The sequence below is a fragment of the Dendrobium catenatum genome, unplaced genomic scaffold, assembly GCF_001605985.2.
Source record: "Dendrobium catenatum unplaced genomic scaffold, ASM160598v2 fragScaff_scaffold_86, whole genome shotgun sequence".
Classification (NCBI taxonomy): domain Eukaryota; kingdom Viridiplantae; phylum Streptophyta; class Magnoliopsida; order Asparagales; family Orchidaceae; genus Dendrobium; species Dendrobium catenatum.
The window spans coordinates 221,772-240,148 of record NW_021318548.1 but is presented as its reverse complement, the minus strand read 5'-3'; the positions used below and the strand labels follow the sequence as shown (position 1 = coordinate 240,148).

At 37.3% G+C, this 18,377-nt stretch overlaps 1 protein-coding gene across 1 annotated transcript in view; it reads left to right on the top strand.

Moving 5' to 3' along the window:
• Positions 1 to 10,946: 10,946 nt before the first annotated feature.
• Positions 10,947 to 18,377, top strand: part of LOC110109145 (serine/threonine-protein kinase RHS3-like) — a 17,381-nt gene continuing 9,950 nt past the window's right edge. Inside the window, exon 1 of the mRNA XM_028696826.1 lies at positions 10,947 to 15,136. Within this exon, the coding sequence (XP_028552659.1) occupies positions 13,995 to 15,136 (1,142 nt within the window). The 5' untranslated portion in view covers positions 10,947 to 13,994. The remainder of the gene's footprint in view (positions 15,137 to 18,377) is intronic.

The following is an 18,377-nucleotide window of genomic DNA, read 5'->3' as shown; positions in this document are numbered from 1 at the left end:
AAAATGGTCCCGAGGACCCCAAAAACGTTCGATTTAGTCTTCTTGGGAACAAAATGGACCCGGAATGGATCGGGCAACCAAACCTATCGAACCGGCAGGCCGCGCCCGCACGTCTTTGCCCGCATCTGGGCTTCGCCCCCACGTGATCCGTGAGCTGCGCGCGATCCGCGTACTGTGGGTTGTGATCCACGTACTGCGGGTCGTGATCCGCATGCTGCGCGCGTGAATTTCGGGTTGCAATTCGCTTCCACCACCTTAAGCGGGCCCCACCGACGTGAAAAACCCATATTTTGCTATTTTTATCCTAAAAATTCTCAAAAAATCCTGAAAAAATTCAAAAAAAAAATTAGAAAAATTTGGGAAATTCGAAAACGCAAAAAACTGGCCTCTTCTCCTTTTAAGACTATAAATAGGCCCCCAAGGCCATTAGAAAAATTGCACCTTCTCTTCTTCCCCTTCTAGCTTTCTGATAGTTGAGGATTTCCGATATTTTTTGAGTATGTGATTTTCCCTACTCAGATTTGGCGCCCCTCCTCTTGTACAGAAGTTGGAGATTTCTCATATTGTTCTTTCTTTCTCTCTCCGGCTCTCTGACAGTTGAGGCTTTTTGCTATTTTTGAGTAGGTGATTTTCCCTAATCGACTCAGCGCCCCTCCTCTTATACAGAAGTTGGAGAATTCCCCTCTTCTTCTTTCTTTCTTCCTCATTTTTCCTCCTACTCTAGAGGCTTTCCGCTATCTTTCGTACATGATTTTCCCTACTCGGATTTCCGCCCCTCTTTAGTAAAGGAATAGAAATGGTTGATCACGCATCCACAAAAAATCCTTCCGCCAAAGAAGATCATCCTGTCGCCCGTTCTGAGGGTGCGAAGAAGACTCACAAGGCGCCGAAGATTGAGGATGTTATCTCCGTCATCACTGATGATTCCTTCATTTCTTTTAGGAAAAAATTCCATTTTCCTAACAATCTGGTGATGAAGGTACCGGCAAAATCTAATCGTGCCTGCTTTCCTCCCCCTGGATATGTGACGGTGTACGAATTCAGTTTGCGAGCGGGGCTGCGGTTTCCACCACCTCCTGAATTGGTTGACATTCTAACAATATGTGGAGTGAGTTTATCTCAATTCTCCTACATGGCCATGTCGATCGTAATGGGCCTGATTGTGCTTTTCAGAGATCGTAGAGTGCTGTTGTCTTCAGAATATCTTTCTCGGATGGGGCATCTCTTTAGTGATATGCAGGGTCGTACTCCTTTAGATCCAAGTGGTTTGATATTCACACTCGAGATCCGTAGAAAGATTGGCTTAGCGACTTCTTCTTTGTGCAAAACGATTGAAGCCTTCAAGAAAAATGGGAAAAGTTGGAGGAGTTATCCGTCCCTCTTCATATTGGAGCGGAATATTTATTGAAGAACCTAAAGCTTTCTGATATTGACACCCTACGTTATGAGGTGCGTTACTTGAGTAAATACATAGATAAAGAATACTTATTCAAGGTGGGATTATCTACTCAAGCAGGAAGATCGCATGCACAAATGTTGCAAAAAATTATGAAAGTTCTAGAGGCCCAAAAAGGTTAATCCAAGCGACCAGAGAGCGAGGGAGATCTGTAGGTGTCAAAGAAGAAAAAGGTGGATGAAATTTTGACAGTTACCAACAAAGGTCCTCGTTTCTCTCCATCCTAGATATATATTCCAAAAGATATTTTGAAATATAAGTGTATTGGTCGTCGACGAACTGGTGAGTTGGTGAGTTCATCCTCTCTTCTTTTCCTTTGTATATATATATATATACTTTCAAGGATATATTTCTCACTTGTTACTTCATTTATAACAGCAACTCAAGGTGAATAAAACCTTGGATGACTGGAACGATGAGTTTGTGAAGGTTAAGTACCTTCAGGGGGAATACAAGAAGAAATATGACGATAAGGTGAATGAGATGAAGGTGGTGGAGGATCAACTTGACCAGTGTAGAGCAGAGTTGGTAAACAGGATCACTTCGGCTTCCTCCCAGAATGAGTGGATAGATCGTCTGCATATAGAGTTGGCGGAGGCACAGGCGATGAACACTCAACAATCGAGAGATCAGGAAATCCTTGAAGCTAAGAATAAGAAGCTCCTGAGTATGTTATCAGAGAAGAAAGCTCAGCAGTTGCCGTTTGCAGTCGTAGAAGAGTTCAAAAAATCTTATGCCTTCAAGATTATTATCGAGGACAACGTTTAGGAAGATCGCAATCATATTTATGATGTGGAGGTGAAGGCTTTGGAGGCCGAGTCCATAGAGGATGGCTTCATCAAAGGTTTCATGAAGGGTGCTCATGCAATGCAGCGTAAGAATGGAGGGGAGATCGAGGGGTTGACTCCTAGCCATGCTTCTAGTGATCCTTCTTTAGACTCTGGTGGTGAAGAGTTAGATAGTGAGTTGCAGCATGTTTTTTCTTTGGACGAGGACGATGATGATATTGAGATCCTGTAGGATTGTTCTGATGTATGTATCACGTTTGTTTTCTTTATAGTGATTATATGTGTGTTCATGATGTTTTTCTTTTCGTATAATGTACTTGGTGTTTCAGTGATTTATATAAAAAAAAAATATTTTCTCTTTTTGCATGCATATGAAATTGATTCAACTTTATTTCAATGAGAAATATTTTGGCAGCCTTTTCTGACTTAAGTGATTACGAGATATATCCTCAGATATCCTGACCTATCTGAGGCTGTTAATCAAAGTATTTGATTGATGATTTTAACTTGTATGGAAGAGGTCGGATCAAATCCCCCTAGGATTGATCGTTCAGTGATTGAGATACAATGTAGCTTATGTATTTTGAGGAGAAGAGATAATATCATAATAAAGGTGAACACCACACTACTATATTATGTAAGATAATACAACAATTCCCTAGTAAAACTTAGGGATACAAAAAAAGTATTCTTCTACAATCAACACACAAAGGGGTGTACAAAAAACTTGAAAGATACAAAGCATAACTACTCGAGAGGACATAACACAAGATAAATACTACGAATAACACAACATCAAACAAACAGTAATATCAACTCCTACTGGTAGCATATATTTCCACTAGCATCCTTCAGTTTGAAGGTTCCAGGCTTGACCATACCCGCCACCAAGTAAGGACCTTCCCAGAAGGGGGAGAGCTTATTGAGCTGAGGGCCTTTTTCAGCTGCTTCGACGCTTCGCAGAACTAAGTCCCCAATGGAGATAGGTCGAGGTTTCACTCTCCGATTATAGTGACAAGAAATTTGCTAGTGGTATGCAGCAGTCCTGAGTGAGGCTTCATCTCTTACTCCAGAGTGGAGATCTAAATTTGTCCTGAACCTCTCTTCGTTGTTATTAAAGTCAAAAGTCTGAACTCTGTTGCTCGGGACTCAAATATCAACTGGTATGACTTCCTCTGTACCAAAATAGAGATTATATGGAGTTTCTCCGGTGGGAGTTCTGGCAGTGGTCCGATAAGCCCAGAGGATATTTGGGAGTTCTTCAGCCCATTGCCCCCCAGCCTTCCCTAGGCGTGTGTTCAGCCCTTTCAGAATTGTTCTATTTGTAACCTCTATTTGCCCATTAGCCTGAGGATGAGCGACAGCTATGTGAATGAGCTGAATATAAAAATTTTTACAAAAAGATGTAAATGTCTTTCCAGTAATCTGAGTCCCGTTGTCAGTGATGACTCTTACAGGAATACCAAAGCGATAGACTATATTCTTCCATAAGAATTGTTTGGCATTCGCTTTAGTAATTTTTGCCAAGGATTTTGCTTCCACCCACTTGGTGAAGTAATCTACAGCCAAGATGATGAATTTTTGTTATTCCGTAGCTATAGGGAAGGGTCCCATTACATCAATTCCCCACTGGGCAAAAGGCCAGGGGCTCTGAAGTGATGCAAGTTCCAAAGCAGGTGTATGGGTGAGATTGGAATGCAATTGGCAGTTTTTGCACTTTTGTGTAAACTCAAGTGCGTCATGTTTCATTGTAAGCCAATAGAATCCATGTCTCATAATTTTACAAGCCAATGCTCTTCCTCCCAGATGCTCTCCACATACTCCTGAATGAACTTCTCAAAGTGCATAATCAGCTTCTGAAGGCGGGAGGCACTTGAGATATGGTCCGATGAAAGCACGCTTATACAACTCACTTCCAATAATGGTGAAATTTGCTGCTTGTCTTCGAAATTTTGTTGCAGTCATGGGTTCTTCAGGCAGTACCCCATCCTGTAAAAAAGATAAGATGGGATCGATCCAAGACGCCTCCCTTGGTTCATCGATCGATTGTATGACCCATGGACCTTGAATACTTTGAAAGTGGATCTCCTCAATACACTTTCTCTTGTAGATGTCTCCCGTCAATGATGTAGCAAGTTTGGAAAGAGCGTCTGCTCTCGCATTTTGCTCTCGGAAAACATATATGATCTGATGTCCTCTTATACGGGCCAAGAGTAACTTTGCAACGTTGCAATACTGAGCCAGTTGTGGATTGTGGATATCGAACTCCCCTCCACCTGAGAGGCGACTAGTTGGAAATCAGTATGGACTATTAGGTTCTGGACCTCACAGTCAATTGCTAGTCTCAACCCGGCAATGTGGGCCTCGTATTCTGCTTTGTTATTCGTTGCCGAAAATTTGAGTCGAAGCCCATATTCAAGAGTAACTTTTTGAGGTGAAATTAACAGAATTCTGACTCCAGTGCCGGAACTTCCAGAAGACCCATCGACATACAATGTCCAACATGGAGGAGAAGGCAAATTACTTTACTGAATGTCGGATACTAGGATGGTGCATTCAACTACAAAATCTACAATAGCTTGAGATTTGATATCGGGTTTAGGCAAGTAGTGGATGTCGAATTCTCCCCGCTCTACATACCACTTAACAAGCCTACCCGATGCTTCTGGCTTCTGCAGAATACTTTTCAGCGGCAGATTTATGTAAACCCCAATTGAGTGGGCTTGAAAGTAAGGGCGTAGTTTTCTGGCAGAATAAACTAATGTCATTGCCATCTTATCCGCTAGGGGATAACGTCTCTCCGTTTTAGATAGGATCTTACTGATATAATAGATGGGGCATTGTTCAGCATTTTCCTCTCGTACTAAAATTGAACTGATAGCCTGGGTAGAAATAGCTAGGTACAAATATAACCTTTCTCCTAGTGTTGGTTTGGAAAGTAGTGGTGGGGAAGCCAAATACTTTCGTAGCTGTTCAAAAGCTTCTTAAAATTCATCTGTCCATTGGAACCCAGAACTACGAGCACCTCTAAGTACCTTGAAGAAAGGGAGATATTTGTCTCCCAAATGTGCCAGAAAATGAGATATTGCCGCAATTCTCTCATTTAATCTTTGGACTTCCTTTATATTTTTTGGTGGCACCATATCCTTCAATGCCTTGATCTTTTCGGGATTGGCTTCAATTCCTCTGTGGGTTACCATAAACTCCAAAAACTTTCCAGAAGCGACTCCAAAAGCGCATTTAGCGGGGTTGAGTCGCATATTGTAATGCCTCAGTAAGTGGAAGCACTACTCCAAGTCAAAGAAATGTTGAGATTTTTCAAGACTTTTCACCAACATATCGTCTACGTACACTTACATAGTACGCCCAATAAGGGTTTTGAAAACTTTATTCATGAGGAGTTGATAAGTCACTCCAGCATTCTTGAGCCCGAAGGGCATCACCCAGTAGCAATATAACCCTTTGTCTGTTTGAAATGTTGTCGCTTTTTCATCAGTCAGATTCATCTTGATTTGATTTTAACTAGAGTAGGCGTCCATGAAGCTCAACATCTGATATCCATAGGTGGTATCGACTAATTGGTCGATACGAGGAAGCGGAAAGCTGTCTTTTGGGCAGGCTTTATTGAGATTTGTATAATATATGCACATTCTCCAAGCTTCACTCCCCTTTTGAACCATGACAATATTTGTCAGCCAGTTAGGATAATGTACCTCTCGTATAAACCCGGCATCCAAGAGTTTATCCACTTCTTTTTCGATCACTTGCTGACGATCAGGTGAAAAATTTCGTTTCTTTTGGATGATTGGTTTGCATGTCGGATTAATTTTGAGGGAGTGTACAATCACTTCGGGGTCAATTCCAAGCATATCTACCATACTCCACGCAAAAATATCCTGATTTTCTCGTAGAAAATATGTGAATTTTTTTTCTCGTCGTTTGAGAGAAGTAACCCAATCTGCACCGTCTTTAAAGGATGTTCTTCAGAGATATATATAGTAATAAGGTCTTCTACAGGGGAAGCTCTCTGAGGGATATCCTCATTCCGGAGATCAAAATCCTCGATGCTCAGAGTAACTGTTGGACGTAACTTGACCTGCTTGAGATAGCAGGTTTGTGTTATTTGTTGACCTCTGCATACCACACTAACTCCTGTCGGGGTATGGAACTTTAGCTTAAGGTGAGGGATAGAAGCAACAATTCCAAAAACTAACTGAAGCGACCTCCCAAAGATAGCGTTGTAAGCTGATTCAGACTTTACAATGATGAACTGAATAGAGTGTGTAGACTGCTAGGAAAATTCTCCAAGTACAATTGGGAGACTGATTATCCCTTCTGCTCGTACAAGTCTATTATCAAATCCATACAAAGGACCTACAGCGGGTTGAAGCTTTTCTCTTGAGAGACCCATGTTGAGAAAAGTGGAGTAGAATAGGACATCTACGGAGCTTCTGTTGTCCACAAGAATTCTTTTGACATTGTAACATGGGTCACATATGCCTACATTGATAGCAAGCGGATCTTGATAAGGGGTTTTTACTCCCTCCAGATCATAATCGTCAAAGGTGATAGAGTGATCTATATGAGCCCTCTTTGGAGTTGGATTTTCATTTACAGTCAAAAAGATTTGATCAGATAATAGAGGGCCTCCAGCAATCGTCTCAATTTCTCCAACTGCTATTTGGTTATTTGCCGGTGGTCTCTATTGTTGATTTTTTCCCCCAGCAGGACGAGTTTCCTCTCTTATAGGTGAATCCCGAATAAACTGCCGAAGATAGCCTTGACGGATAAGTCTTTCAATCTCCTCCTTGAGTTGTCTACAGGCTTCGGTAGTGTGGCCACGACTACGATGAAAGTGGCAGTGCTGATCTTGATTTCCTATGTTCGGCTTCAAAGGATGCAGTCATTTCACTGTATCTTGATCTCAGACAACCATTAATACATTTGCTCGAGATGTATTGAGTGGAGTGTACTCCTCCTGTCGAGGTTCTCGTCATGGCAATGAAGTCCTAGGAGGTAGATTATTCTTCCCTTACTTCTTTCATTGTGTGGACGAATTATCTGCCTCAGGTGCACCCTTGTGCTTCCCGTTAGTTTGCTCAAACTACTTTCAATGAGTATTTATGACCTCATCTACAGAGATTTACGCCTCCACGCGATGGATCAGATCGGCATACGAATGAACAGTGTCTCGCATGAGGGCCGAATAGAAGGGGCCAGGACGACGGCCTCTAGGAAAGACCCCTCTTAGTAATTCGAGATCCACTCCTGGAATTTGTCGATCTTTAGTGGAAAATCGCTGAAAATAATCCTTCAACGATTCTCCCTCATTTTGGTGGATTCCGGAGAGGTGGGAGGAATATTTAGCTATTCTTCGATTGACTACGAATTGTTCAACGAAGATTTTGGCTAATTAACGAAAGAAGGAATTATTCCAGATGGAAGCGAATAGAACCATGTACGAGCCTATCCCTTAAGGGTGACAGGAAAGACCTGAAAAAGGAGTGAATCTGATGCTCACTGAATATGCATGATGGTTCTATAGTAGTCGATATACTCATACGGGTCAGACGTCCCGTCGTAAGACTCGATGCTGGGTACTTTGAATCCGACTAGAATGGGATGCTGAAGAATGACTTCAGTTAGAGGTGATGACTCCTAGAAGTCCCTCTATCAGAGAGTCTGTCTCACATCCCCTCGGGGAAACTCTTCCCGTACCAATCTTCGCAGTTCATGACGTAAAGCATTGTGAGGGAGCTCAACAATGTGTGGTTGGGCTGAGCCTTCTATGAGATCTGGAAGAACGTGATGTTGCCGAGTTGAGGGCGAAGGATGTGTAGAACTTGTTGTATCATCAACTTCATTATCCTGTCGTGACTGCGGACGTCTTCTTGGGGGAGGAAGATGTATCTCTGCTTGAAGATGTTCGAGTTGAATATCTTCGGCCAGTGGTGGAGCTTGAGGGAGAAGAACTTCCTCCCGTTGTGGTATTGCGGGTTGTCGATTCTCTCGTAGGAGTTGAAGGATCTCATTCTGAGATTCTTCCATTTTTTGGATTCTCTCTTCTAAAGGTCCCGAGGTTCCTTCTCCGGCAACATTTTGCCCCCCATGATGAAAAGAGGCAGACATCGAGCGTCTATGATTCATAAATTGATTTCTAGAGTGGTGGGAGTTGGAGCGGGAAGCCTCAACAATATGACTGTTACGTCTGTCGACCATTGTAGCAATAATTGAAGTTGTGGGGTAATGTTTCCCACAGACGGCACCAAACTGTTGCGGACTAGAATATATACGGCGGTAGAGTTAGAAATTTTTTGTCTGGCCGTTGTGCGAAGATCTAGCACACACAAACAGAAGATAAAAGAACACCAGGGTTTTTACGTGGAAAACCCAAAAAAAAGGAAAAAAATACGGGGCCATGCCCAGTGAAAAGTTCCATTAGTGTAGTTTGAGATACAAGAGCCTGATTCGTCCAACAAGTTAGGATGATCAGATTATAATGAGTTTCTTCTGTATTGAAATTCAGTTACAAAGTCAAGCAGAGTTCCGACGTCACTCGGGCGTCCGGCAGGATTCTGGCGTCGTTCTGAAGACGGGAAGAACTCCAGTGGTGGTCAAGGAAGAGCTATTCTCTCCTCTCCTTCTCTTCTCTTCTTCTTGCTTGGGTCCCCTCTTATGAGGAATGAGGGGTCTATTTATAGTTTTTCTGGAATGGCATAGCTCGTAAATAGGTGTGAGATTAGGAGCAAATAGGGAGTGGCCGAATGGACGGCTGATATTGAATACTTCGACCGTGCACCGCTCGTTAGACATTTGAAGGCCTTAGTGATGTCGGAATTTGGCGATCTTGGGCTCGTTGGATTCGTCTCGTCGAGCCGTTCAATTCGACTATAAGCTCGTTAAAATCGGAGACCGTTTGGTAGCTCAAATTGTGATACGACCTTTCCAACAGCACTTCGGGCGCTTGATTTGGGCTCATTTGGGGTCGGATTGAGTTGAATTTGGTGTCATTGGGTTTGTATTTCCGAGATGCTCAGTTTGACTATAAGCTCTCTGAAATCAGAGTTCGGGTGCTCCCGAATTTAATTTCTGAAGTTTCTGATTCGATTTTGCCTCGAGATTCGTGCTCGACCAAGATAATTTTTTGAGGATATATCAATAACAAAATTATATGATGATTCTTGGGAATATATATTACTCAACCTACAGGTTTCGTCCTTCTGTTCATTTCCATTTTGGACAATAACACGTCGTTTCCTCTTAACTAAATTTAGCCATTTTCTATAGATTTTCTAGCTTTCCTCATCTTTTTTTAGTCATTCTCTACCTTTTCTCTCCTCTCCTCATTCTCCTCTGTGCTTTCATCTCCCTGCCCCACGAATATTTCATTCTCCTCAATTTCCAAATCCTATAATCGATTTCTGAATTCTTATCTCCTAAGCGGATCGCTGCGCACAATTTATATGGAAGAGTTGACATCCTTTTATTTTCATATGACATCGAACTTGAAAGAACTCGATACCTTGTAGAAATTCTCCTCGTACAGCCATTCGCAGATCTGGTTCGTACATCGTCTACATTTGTTTTGTTTTGTTTTCCATTAAATTTGTGAAGGAATTGGTTTTGTTGATATGATTTTCTGGCCAGCTTCATCATTATTATTTTGATTTATTACGTATCAAATTTTCATATTCTTTAATTTGATTTATCTGTTTTGCATATAATTTCTTTTCTTGCCATAATGTTTGAAGAAGAAGAAAAAATATGTCAATCTATTTATTCTTCATAGGAATTGATTTTTTTTTTTTTTTCATTGAATGGGTTTTTGAAAGTGTTTCAGCTATCTTCCTTATTCAGATCTTTTATTATGTAAAGATGGTTAACAAAGAAGACCATTTAAAGAAAAACTATCATAAAATATGAACATGAAAAATTCTCATCGCATACACCTTCAGCATTAAAGATAGAACGATTCAAGAAGCACAAATAAAGAATATATTTTTTTCAATTAAAATTGTGAACAAATTCATTTTGTTGATATGATTTTCTGGACAGCTTGAAAATTGTGAATTTTTATTGATGATTTAGTTGGTAGAATTTGATAATAGTAAAAATTCCCTTTGTACAGTTATTCTCAAATCCAATTTTGTAAATCGCCTATCTTTGTTTTGTTTTCTATTAAAACTACGGACGTATTGATTTTTTTTCTTAAAGTAGTTTTTTGTTAGCTTCAAAATTGTGAATTTCTATTGATGTTTTCATTGGTAGGATTTGATCATTTTTATTTTGATTTATTATATATCAAATTTTCATATGCTTTGATTTAATTTATCTGCTTTGAATATTTCTTTTCTTGACATAATGCTTTTAGAAGAAGAAAAAAAATCAATTTATTATAGATAGGGATTGATTTTTTTTTTTTTTTTTTTCATAGAATTGGTTTCTGAAGGGGTTGTAAATGTCGTCCTTTTATTATTATTTATTTTTTATTAATGTCGTCCTTATTCAGATCTATATTTATGTAATTTTGATTTGTCAAGAAGATCATATAAAGCAAAATTTTTCTTAAAACAAAAGTAAATTATAAAAATTATATAAAATTTATTTTTAAATGAGGTGTATAATTAATGAAATTACATGATGATTCTCAACAATATATATATCATTCATCTTGTGAGTTTCGTTTTTCTACGCCTTATTTTTGAATTTTTGGCTTTTCCCTTCTTTTAGCTATTCTCTGCATTCTCTCTCCTCGCATCATCCTCTTCTTCCCTATCATTTTTCAACCCCATGAATATTTCATGCCTCTTGATTCCATCCATGGATTTGGATCATATCTTCATTTTCAAAACCTATGTCCGATTTCTCAATTGTTGTCTCCCAAGCAGGTAGACAATTTATGTGGAAGAGGGCTAGAGGTAGAGAGTTGACATTTTTTTTATTTTTTGATAAAACTCACATTGAGGCCTACGCATTAATAATAATAAAAATTATAAGACTGAAAAAATCATAAGCTCACTAAAAGGACATCATTTTAATAAAAACATATGAGCTTTAGATTCAACTAACTACATAAGATATAAATACAAATTAAAAGAAAAGTCAACAACAAGGAAGCAGTAGAAAACTCCAACACATCAAAAACAAAAGCTCGCTAGCAACCTTCCATTAAAAGCACCCAAGTTGCCCGGAACGAAGTCCAGAAGGTAGAAACAACCTGCACAAAACAAGAAAAGAAAGAAACCGAAACTAGGAGAGAAAAAACCTCCCCCACAAATAGCAGAAGGGTCGAACGGAACAACTCAAGCCCAAAATCAAACCAAACAGCCATACACAAGACAAACCCCCAGCTCCCAAAAACACAACCAATAGCAAATGCCACTTGCTAAGCAAAAAATAAGCCACAACCACAACAACAAAAGAAAAATTACTTCTTAGATTTTCTCCTCTAATGTATACTGACACGCGAGAGAGCTTTATCATCCACCTAACAAATCTTAAACCGTATAATTCCTGAAGAGACTCAACTTGATCATCACCAAAATTATCACTATCCACATTGATGGTGAAGGAGATATAGCATCCTGACCCAAAAGCCTGGAACAAGTAACGACTAAAGAAGAAACAAATTGAGCAAGCAAATCTTTAGGAGGCATAACAACTAAAGGCACATCGGCAAGGGATTCCGTAGGCCCATCAACCAAAGGCAAATCCACAACACCAGCATTCCCAACAAGAGACGATAAATCCAGTCCCTCTAAAAAAATAGGCAAAATCACGCCATGAGCTGATGTAGAATAAATTTATGTTTCTTTTGCTACCACACCAACCCACTGCATCTCCACATCTGGCACAACCAAAATTCAGTAAAGCCGACTCACTGGATAAAACATCTCTAAAAGACTTAGATTTAACCTTCCCATCCAAAAACTCAGAATCCTTTAACCTATTCACAACCATAGGAAGGAAACCAATAAAGAAACTTAGGGAAGAAAGGTTACCCAACCGAAGTGGCAGACGAGGGCAGAAAAAACCCAAGGCATTGCATACACAGTTGAAATCTTTTTATATCACTAATGTAAAGGAAAAATGACATGTTATTGTCCATGATGGAAATGAGTAGAAGAACCAACCCCACGGAATGAGTGATATATATTCCTGAGAATCATCATGTAATTTAATTATACATCTCATTTAAGCATAAATATTATATAATTTTTATATTTTTTTTCTTTTTTATGGGAAACTTTGTTTTATATAGTCTTTCTTATTTCAACACCACTACATAAATATATATCTGAGCAAGGAAAACAATTGCCACACCTTCTGAAACCCAATCAATAAAACATTAAAAAAATTTGATACCTATCAGAAATAAATTGTCATATTTTTTTCTTCCTCTTAAAACTTTATGATAAGAAAAGAAATATTCGAAGTAGAGAACTCAAATTAAAACATATGAAAATTTGATATGTATCAAATCAAAATGATATTGGTTAAATCGTACCAACTAAATAATCAATAAAAATTCATAATTTTGAAGCTACCAATAAAGCCATATCAACAAAACCAGTTAGTTCAAAATTTTAATATAAAGCATAATAAAGGTAGGTAATTTATGAATCTCAAATAAGAATAATGTTCAAGGATCTTGCATGTTTCCCTGGGCATAAGTAATGAACTTGCTCATCAAGAGTAAATGCTTGATCAAAATGCTCTAGAAATTGTGTGTGTGAGTTGAGTGACTAAGAATTAATAAGAAATCTGTCACTTGCCAAGTTGTGGACTTTTCAATTCATAACCCTCGGTGTGTATAAATTAATTTGAATAAAATCCTCTAGCCTGAGCAACTCAGCCTTGCAAAATTATAGGTTGACTTACTAAGCTGGAAACATGTTGAATTCTTATCCCTACCCAAGTTCAAGGATGATTTAGACTATTCTCTCTAGAGAAGCTAAAGCCCCTAGACGTAAAAACTTGCAGGAAAGCAATCTAGAGCTCCACAAGAAAGGCTGCCAATGATTTTAGAGTAATCATCAACCACAACACTCTTAGTTTAGCCCTCACTAAAGAGCTCGCTCACATCTTTTTATCGACATGCACTCAACACATACAAGGGAACTCACCTCTAAACAAAGGGGTCAAAATAAGAGATGCAACCATTCACCAGGATAGCTAGAGTATGACACATGTCCAAGGCAGTTCGTACTAAGGGTCATTAATTCTTGTATTTTTACTCTTTTTTTATATTGTATTTCTTGTAGCCCTTGGATTTCTATAAAGGGTAAATATAAACATTCTAGATCTTTTTGCATTTTCCAAAGAGATACTTGAGCTAGTAAAATCTTTTTCATAATTTTTTACCTTCACTTTTCATTCTCACAAAGGCTCTCAGATGATATTCTCTTGAGCTTGGCTACTAGTGAGGTCACATGTCACCCACAGATAAACTTTAATACAACAAGCTCATAGTTATGATTGCAAGACCCATGTGGATGACATGGAATACAATCTTCAGATATTCATTCATTAAATATCCTTATCCTTGTAAAGTGGCATTTTACTTGCATGTAAAGATATATGATGTTCATAAATTTCCTCTAATCACTATTTATAGGGAATTAATGATGCCTTGATGACAGAAAATTATAGATCACACTAGTTAATTTTTCAAGTAATTAGTTCCTCAAATCAAACTTGTTTGCATGATATTGATTTAATGTACTAAAAAGTATTTATGATTTTTTCAGATGGATTCTATTTCAAAAAAGAAAAGATCCTCCAAGATCAAGAAAAAGGCTCAGTTCACTCTCACTGAGCTTGAGATAGGTAATCCAGTCCTTATATCTGGACCTGGCTTGAAAAAGTCTGGCCCAAGTTTTGAACATCTTACAAGTATTGAAGCAATCTCTGGAAATATGAATTTGAAGGAAGCAACTAACAGTATAATAGACATTGCTACCAACTCTTCAAAGAACTTATTTGAGGACCTCATAAGTTCATCAAACAGCTTATTTTCAACAAAAACCCTGTGCCCTAGTCCCCATCCAAGCAATAAACCCAACATAAATTTAGAAATATTATCTGGAAAAGGTTTGAGCATCAAGAAAAAATTGCATATTTTTACTAAAGATGGTTCAAATTTAGCAAATCGTTCACGTTCAAGTAATAGCCTGGTTTCTTGTTCATGCTCTAAATTTAAACCTGCTAAAACTTATGAACCCATAAATGGAAAGGAATCAGATGCAAAGAAAATAATAGATTCTGCTAACAGAGATGAAGTAAATTCAATAAAAGATTTGAGTTCAAGCTTAAGTTTGAACCCGAGCCCTTGCTCTAGTGTTAGTTCAAAGATATCAAGCTCTACAATAACAACAATATCATGTCTGAAACCAATTGACAAAAGAACCAGTGATGGTGGAAACAGTACTAGTCAACGCAGTTGTAGTAGCTCACAGAGAGACAATTTGGATGGTTACTCTTCCATGACATCTCAAGTCAAGCGACACACAGGTCATGATAGCCGTTGGGAGGCAATCCATCTTGCAAGTTCTAGAGATCTACCACTTGGCCTTGGTAACTTCAAATTACTCAAGCGCTTAGGTTATGGTGACATAGGCAGTGTTTATCTTGTTCATCTTAAAGATACTGATGCATATTTTGCAATGAAAGTTATGGACAGGGCTTCCATTATTAGTAGAAATAAGATGATCCGAGCACAGACCGAAAGAGAGATCCTTAGCCTTCTTGATCATCCCTTTCTGCCAACGCTTTACTCGCACTTTGAGACAGACAAATTCTACTGCTTAGTGATGGAGTATTGCAGTGGAGGTAATCTCCACTCTCTACGGCAAAAGCAGCCTTACAAATGCTTCACCGAGCAAGCTGTAAGGTATTTTTTTCTTCATTTCCATATATTTTCTATTTTTTTACTTGTCTTTCCGTTGATTTTAGTAGAGAGAAAATAAAATCTATAGTTAATTGAGGCTTCCTTATTTACCGACAAGGCATATATATGCAGGATAGGAGTGTTAAAGGATTTATGGATTAAGATTTTGCAGCCTTTTATGGACAAAGCATGCATAATAAGATAGATAACAAGAAGAAAGATGGAAATAGATTATAGAAAGTATTAATATGAAAAATAAGAGACGTCTAAGAAGAAGTAATCTCACACCATAAAAAGAACATAAAATCCTCGATGGACTTCAAGCCGGACACTTCATCATGGACATTACATACAAGGCAAAGAAAACTTTATTCATCTTAACATAATTATCAAACTTAATCAAGGCCTTCCACATCTAAATAAAACAAACATACTAATAATTATCTTAATCGTTTGCCTTGATCCATTTTTTTGTTGCTGGATTTATCATCTTAACATACCTATTTTGTTAAAATCTTTCAGCACAATTTATATTCGTATACTAAAATTTTTTTAGTTCTCTCACATTTGTTTTATTTATATATCATATTGGTTCATTTCTTTCCCTTTATTATAAATGCCTGAATTACCTACGTTGAAAACTTATATAATATATATTACTCTTATTATCTCTATGATATTTTAGTTTCTAAAAAAATTAGAATAATAAAATCGGTGAGGTCTAAATGAATAATGTACTAAAAATAACAATGACAAAAAAAAATTCAAAATTGGCATATCAATTCTTTAAGCAACATAACTCATCAATTATGGGTCCCCAAATGATATGTAGTAGCTTTAATGAACTCAAGATTGTTATTTCCTAGAAGAACCATCAATGGTTTAACCAGAATGAGGAAATATGTGCATTTGACTTGTGTTTATTTCGAAAGAGTATAAACTTCCAGGGAACATAAACATGCATGTTTTGATGGGGGGAGCATTAATGTAGGACTAATTTATATGTCAATAAGGGAAAAAGGTACATACATACGAAATCTTAGTTGAGTAGAAAGAGCTTGTACGTATATAAGTTTAGTTAGGTATTATCATGTTAGTAGGGTGTAGAGAGATTGCAAGACATGTATGAAGAAAGATGTAGTATTATCCAGAGTAAACCCAAGCATTTTGTTTAGCAATCAGTGTAGCTTTCATACTTTTATTATGTATGACAATTTCATAACTATAATTTGTATGAAACATATTTATATGATCAATATACTTTTTAATGATCTAGTTATGAGAGTAGATAAATTAGATCTAACCTATGTTTAGAACGAAAGAGATAGACCTAAAATGATTTAGTTAAAAAGTATTAAAAACAACTTTTTTAGTTAGATTTAAATAAGACTTTGACTCTTAATATGACACGATGGAGAAAAAAGTATGCATATAGCCAATCCCATGTAGTGGGATAATGGCTTTTTATTGTTATTGTACAAGTATATGATAAATAAATGGTGCAATAAAGTATAATTCTGATAAAGATGAATCATAGAAGTTGTCTAAGGAAGGGATTAAGAATAATTTTACAATTAGAATGATTGGCAATCCTAATAATGGAACTAGTATAAGCAACCATGGGCTCCAAAAATTTCCACCCATATCAGATAAAGAATGTTTCAAATATTTTACTCGAGGGCTTCATAATCATATTTGAAGGTTTCCAATAAATGCAAACTTCTAATTAATTACCTATCTTGATTATGAAAGAAATTTTGGATTAAAACTAATTGATAGACTAGGACATTTATCTTTTAGTAGTAGTAATTTAATTTTAGGAGAAAAATGTACCATCGTTTGCTCAATGCAAATGATAAGAGAAATAATGACTAACAAAATAAAAATCCCATAGTTTAATCTTGGCTAATTGATATAGTTGACCCAATCTCATTTAAGGGATACTTGTCGACAGTCATGAGTTGCATCGTTCAAAAGGATCTCATAATCTTGGGGTGACAGTTTGCTAAAGGGGCAAATTTAAGTTAATCTTAGTTAATAAAAGGCTTCATGTATTATTAAGTGCATCTTAAGGCTCACAACTTACAGCCTTAACCATTAGAAAAAATATGAGTTAGATTATCACCGTAATATAATGCCATTAGATCAACCATTTAGTTGAAGGGCGCATGCACGTCCTTGCTGATAAGAGATTTTTAGTATGATTGTTTCAATATACTTATTATATTATTAGCCATTTGCAAGCTGTAGTCAAACTTAAGTTTCTCATTTTTGACAAATTGATGGAAATGACATAAATTTGGTCTCTCTAAGCATGAAGAAATCATTATTGCTTAAATTTTTTTTGTTCATATATATTTGTTTTTTAGGGTATATATATTTGTCTTTTGGGATCTAGATTTTAATAGTATTCTCTTCTATTATGATTTTTCTTGGACATGCCCATTATCAAGAAAAAGATACAAGTAATTTGTTTTGGAATTTCATAGAGAATTTTTATGATGAGGATCCCCTTTGATTATGATGTGCTAATAACTGAACCCATGACAAGGACAATGCTTCTCAAACTGCACATACAATCTCTATGCGTCAAATGATTTTATATCTTGTTGTGTAGGGTAGCTGTGACATTGGTGTACAAATCAAGAAAAAAACATGTTTTTATTTATTTATTAATGCAGTTCCTTGTGTCATAAGCTTTATCAACTTTGTTATTTATTAACCATGGATCTAGTTAAAAAAAATTGTTGGTTATCAGTTTTGTCACTCCATTTATTCACTAGCAAAAAATTGGGCCCACCTGAATTTGGGTATGTGTGTGTATGACATTAGGGGTGTAAATGAGCTTAAGATTGAGCAAGCTCATTGTGTTGTTTCTTCAAAATTAGCTTGTGAACATACAACAACAACAACAACATCAAGCCTTTATCCCACTACGTGGGGTCGGCTACATGAATCCTTTTTCTCCATTGTGTCCTATTAAAAGTCAAATTCTCGTTTAAATCTAATAAAGAAAGGTTATTCCTAATATTTTCTAACCAAGTCTTTTTAGGTACCTCTACTCTCCTAACCGGGTCATCGGAAGGCCGCCGTTTTATGTGACCAAACCATCTAAGGCGACTCTCTCTAATCTTATCTTCTACTGGAGCTACTCCAACCTTTTCACGAATATGCTCATTCCGTATCCTATCTCTAAGGGTAAAGCCACTAAAAAATAATAATAATAATAATAAATATAATATTA